The sequence below is a fragment of the Trachymyrmex cornetzi genome, unplaced genomic scaffold (genome assembly GCF_001594075.2).
Source record: "Trachymyrmex cornetzi isolate Tcor2-1 unplaced genomic scaffold, Tcor1.1 scaffold15, whole genome shotgun sequence".
Taxonomy (NCBI): domain Eukaryota; kingdom Metazoa; phylum Arthropoda; class Insecta; order Hymenoptera; family Formicidae; genus Trachymyrmex; species Trachymyrmex cornetzi.
In genome coordinates this window covers 1,186,952-1,192,457 of record NW_017296091.1, presented here as the reverse complement: position 1 = coordinate 1,192,457, position 5,506 = coordinate 1,186,952, and the positions used below count along the sequence as shown (strand labels likewise).

The 5,506-nt window shown below is 31.0% G+C and overlaps 1 protein-coding gene across 1 annotated transcript; it reads right to left on the bottom strand.

The window, feature by feature from the left end:
* Nucleotides 1-1,565: 1,565 nt before the first annotated feature.
* Nucleotides 1,566-4,438, bottom strand: Acat1 (Acetyl-CoA acetyltransferase 1). The gene is made up of 8 exons (XM_018502702.1): nucleotides 4,224-4,438; nucleotides 3,682-3,828; nucleotides 3,219-3,333; nucleotides 2,756-2,949; nucleotides 2,360-2,650; nucleotides 2,081-2,269; nucleotides 1,852-2,009; nucleotides 1,566-1,774 (listed from the first exon to the last, which is right to left on the bottom strand). Exons 1-8 carry the CDS (start codon nucleotides 4,320-4,322, stop codon nucleotides 1,654-1,656), a joined length of 1,314 nt encoding a protein of 437 aa, XP_018358204.1. The 5' UTR covers nucleotides 4,323-4,438; the 3' UTR covers nucleotides 1,566-1,653.
* Between the last annotated feature and the right edge of the window lie 1,068 nt (nucleotides 4,439-5,506).

Sequence of the window (5,506 nt, the reverse complement as noted above, 5' to 3'; positions counted from 1 at the left end):
CCATAGCCATAAACTTACAGCCTACACGCGCGATTAAATACAAGTGAAATTAATAAAACAAGTATCTTAGAAAAGAAACGTAGATTTTCAATAAAAAAAAAAAAAAAAATAAATTATTCAGAGAAGGTAAACAGATTTGTAATCCTTTATTTGATTAAAGGAACTATTATATATTACATATCATATATACATACGTATCATATATTACAAAATAAAAATTACTTTAATTACATAACATTGAAAAATTTGCAGTAAAACTCGCAAAAAAGTTACATTAGTGTATTTTATATTATAACTACGATATATAACGTTTTAGAGAAATTTTATTAGTCACAATTAATGTTGCTAGGACTTTTAGTCTTTAAAAGGAATTTGTTTTGTCAATTATAATTAAAAAATATTTGATAAATTCTTAATAGCCTGTGTAAGTTATATAACTTTGATGCAACAGATCTTACATTAATCATAAAAATATCTTTTTAAACATATGATACGTGGTTTATTAATATGTCAAAATACACTAAAATATTAACTTGATAGAACAATTTGGTATATAGAATTATATTCACCAGTACTAAAAAAAAGTTTGAGAAACGATTATCTTCGTTCGTGTATATTTTTTTATTGAATGATATTATCATTGTACAAAATGTTATAAAAATATTTTTTGAAGTTTTTGAAATTTTATCAAAATGATATAGTCCACTGTGTAAACTAAAACATATGATTTTTTTCTACATATTTTACATATATTTAATATGTATATGTACATCTTATTATATATACAAAATAAAATTTTATTATATGACATATATAATAAAATTGATACATTTAAACGAATATAACAATAGTAAAAGTTTTAACATCTTATTAATATGTACATTTATCTTTCCTTGAAACCAATTCATCAAGTCTCCTTTCTAACAAGTCGGCGTCTAATCGATGTTTGCACAGATACTGACCTTCTAAAAAGAGGACTGGTATATCATTCTTATACAAGTGGAAATACCGTTCGTTTCCTTGTGCAGCTATATCAACTTCTTCCAATTGATAACGACCGGCGAAACGTAAACGCAGTTCGTTCTTTAAAACGTCGCAAAGCAGACACGGGCTCTTTGTGTACAATGTTAATTTTAATGGAGAAGCTATCGGATGAGACCTAAAAATCATATAACATGCTTCCACTTTTGAGAGATCTCCTTTGCACATTACAATTCAACATAAAAGTCAAGAAAATTAATCAAGTTATTGATGTAAAACAGTTTATTTTTATATATTCATACAACAAAATATATAATGCAACGAGACATGCGTTTTGAGCAGTACAATAAAATGTATAATAAAAATATATCGTAAAAAATGTTTTTTAAATACTTCCACGTATTTAAAAGCCACCATTCTATATGTACATATATCGTAGAAAAATGTAAAATACTCTATAAAACAATAATCTTATACAAATAAGAAAAGCTGAAGCTTTTCAGTTACAGTATTTTAACAACTATTTAACAGTTATACGATACAGTACTTTAACAACATACCGTTTGGTATAAAAATAACTGCTTTTTTATGTACAATTCATATTATCGCGATATTAAAAATAGATTACCCAGTTTATGCAAATGGAAATGGCATCCATGATAATCTTCGAACTTACAATTTTTCAATTAGGATTGATGACGCTCCGCCGCCCCCATTGCAAATTGATGCGACGCCTTTTTCTCCAGCTTTAAGTGCATGCACCAAGTGTACTACGATACGTGCTCCTGACATGCTATAAGGTTTATATTAATTTTATAATACGCATTAAAAAAGGCGCACGAAACAATAAAATGTATTCAAATAACTCACCCTATGGGATGTCCAAGTGAAACGGCACCACCGTGAACATTTACCTTGGCAGGATCAATGTCGAGTAATTTCTGATTTGCTACGACCACCGTGCTAAATGCTTCATTGATTTCCCATAGAGCTATATCATTCTTATTAACTCCAGCATTTTGAAGCAGCTAAAGGCATGAAAACAAAAATTTTAGTATTTTCCTATTCTAGAAAACTAATATACCAGTAAAGAACTCACCGATGGCACTGCAAAAGCCGGTGCAATTGGAAAATCTATAGGATCCGTTGCCGCATCCTGAAAAGCGACAATCCTAGCCAAAGGCTTGAGATTCAGTTTTTGAGCGACATCACTGGTCATCAAAATTAAAGCAGCAGCACCATCATTTAGAGTGGATGCATTTCCAGCTGTCACTGTACCATTCTCTTTCTGCGTATACAAATAAGAATACATATGTAAAGGAAGTACATATTAGACAAAAACTTTAAATACAAATAAATTAGCAGAGTACAACTTTACCTGAAAAACTGTGTTCAATTTACTAAACTTCTCGAAATTGACTCTTTTATATTCTTCATCTGCAGTAAAACTTACATCGGGTTTGCCCTTTTTTTGAGGCACGTTAACAGATACAAGTTCGTCCTTAAATACATTATTATCATAAGCTGCTGCACTGCGTTTGTAACTGCTGATGGCATACTCATCTTGTTGCTGACGAGTAATATTAAGTTTTTTAGCCGTGTTTTCAGCACAGTTACCCATGTGACATTTATTGTAAACATCAGTCAATCCATCAAATACAATTCCATCCTGTTAAATTATTTTATGTTAATCACTTGTCTAAATGTAAATGTAGATACTTTTATAGATACATATATAGAAATAGGAAAAATAAATACAGGAATTATACTCAACCTCGAGTTTTACTCCACCATACGACGTCTCACCACGTGATAAATAATATGGCACATTAGACATAGATTCCATACCACCGGCTAAAACGATCTCTTGATGACCACATTGTAGAGACTGAGAAGCCAGCATGACACTTTTCATGCCACTTGCACAAACTTTGTTTACTGTTGTACATATTGTTGATGTTGGAAGACCTAATAACAAATATATTAAATTTCATTCATATTTTATAAAATGTTTTTCTTTTAGGAGATGCACTCAACACAAACGTTATTCTATTCTTCTTGGCATTCAATGAATAACTAGATAAAACAATATATGTATCAATTGTCTTCTAAATGGAAAGTAGCCATAATAAATTTTGACATTTTTCTATGCAAATTTGTCAAAAAATTTTGTTATTATTGCAAAAATTTGTGAAATATGGCTATTAATTATAAAAAATTGAGTGTATTTTCAAAACCTGCAAATAATGCAGCCTGTCTCGCTGGTGCTTGACCTAAAAAAGCTTGACAAACATTGCCCATATATATCTCTTTAACTTGTTCTTTGGCAATACCAGTTCTTTCAATAGCTGCCTGAAAAAAACAATTTAATTACTAATCATTTACACTGTTATGTGATTAACCCTTACCGTACCATGTACAATTTGATACCTCATCCATACTATCAAGGGTCACTAGAATCTCTTCGTTTTTTCACCTCTTCAAAATAATTCAAAAAATCTTTAAAAATTCACCAACATACTTTCAACTTTCTAAAATAAATATTGACTCTTTATTTTTGAAAATAATAAATGTAGTATAATTTATAATTACCGAAAGACTCAAAGAAACTTGTACGAACAGGAATCGCTCGGTCACTAGTTACCCATATTGATACGGTAAGGGTTAATTATAAGTATTAATTATATGTTTCTATATTACTTGTATAGCTACTGCACCAAGCTTAGTAGCTGACATGCTTGACAGAGATCCAAGGAATGAACCCATTGGGGTACGCACAGCACTAACTATCACAACATCATTTAATTTGACCTTTGAACTGTACAAACGCTTACTCGTAAAATTCATCTGAAAAAGATAATTTTTTTAAAAATTTCCTGTATACTTTTAATTAAACTTAAAAAAATTATATCTTTTCAAAACTATAAAAAACATGTATTAAAATTATACAAGTCATACTTGATTAATAAATAACAAATTACTTTAACTGATATATGATTATAATGCAAAGTAGATTACATGTATAAAAGTAACACAATATGCTTTATAATTACAATTTTTAAAAAAATCAAAATGTATCAATCAAAAAGAAATTTTAATTAATTCCTAAGCAGAACAACAAGTCATTATGATATCAAAATGACTCCAAAATAATCATTAAAAGTCATTTTTCAATCATTTTCGATTCATTTTAATGTCATTTTGACGTTATCGTGATTTGTTCTGTTTGGATCGTTACTTACTTTAGCTAATCTCGTTATAGTCGCCATAATAAATAATAGATTTATTAAAATAGAAATATCTTGATGTGCAGTCGCTATTTTAGAAGTTACTATTAGCATAAAACAACGCAAAATGGTGTTTCTTGAGGTCTGTTTTTTATTACTGCAATCTGAACCGGTGCAATAAGTTGAAATGAAACAAATATACGTTTATTTCACTTCATGTTATTGCAATATGTGTATCAGTTCAGAAAGTGCAGCAAAAAAACAGATGTTTGGTTAGGTTAGGTCACCGATAAAATACTATTAAAGATGGTCGACGTTTATGAAAGTCGCGTGCCTGTTAAAATTTATAGCATTTTCGGCCCGGCCAGGTTTGCACCAACCTGGGTTGGATTAATGGCGTTTTGTGCTCTCCTATTGGTAGAGCGGGTGACGTCAACCAATAGGAAAGATTAATCCAACCCAGGTTGGTGCAAACCCGATCGGGCCGAAAACGCTATTAGGTGATTATTATAAGCATTCCGAAATTATATGCATTCCGAAAACCATAGACAAAAACTGTTGCAACCTTTTAGTTAGCGAGTGTACCCAGCGTACCACATCTATTTCGAGATACTACTATCGTAGTATCGAAAATGGATGAGGTTGGGATGTCCATGCTAACAAATGTTGCCAATGCAGACTCTTTATTCGTAGAATAAATAGAAAATAGAAAATAAATAGGAAATAGAAAATACGTAATTTATTAATTATTATTTTGTACAGTGTTGAATCTACAGATCAATCGACATTACTATTTTATCGACAATGTCATAAAATAGATGTGATATCAATTTTTCATATCGTTAAAGTGGACGTTGTTTCGCTAATTTACGGACCGTTTTGTCGCTTGTGATGAATTCTACAAGACATGGGGTAGTAGTACTGAATGCACCGAATGGCTGCGTTCAGCAGAGAAAACTAATCAGTTAGTGTTTAGTTATTCTTTAATATGATTGGTTCCTACATTTAGATTCAATGAAGAACTAAAGGTAAGAACCAACCATATTAAAGAATCACTAAGCTCTAATAGTACGTTTCCACTGAGCGCGTCACGCGTCGCGTCATGAAAGAGAGAAAGAGATAAGATTATATAAATACGCAACCCCTCTTTTTCTCTCCTTCGACGACGCGACGCGTGATACGCTCAGTGGAAACTCAGCCTAATTGATTAGTTTTCTCTGCTGAATGCAAGTATTAAAAAGGGTGGAAGTAGCGAAATTCCCTTTATGCTGGATTCACACTGCATCCGATTTGCGTCG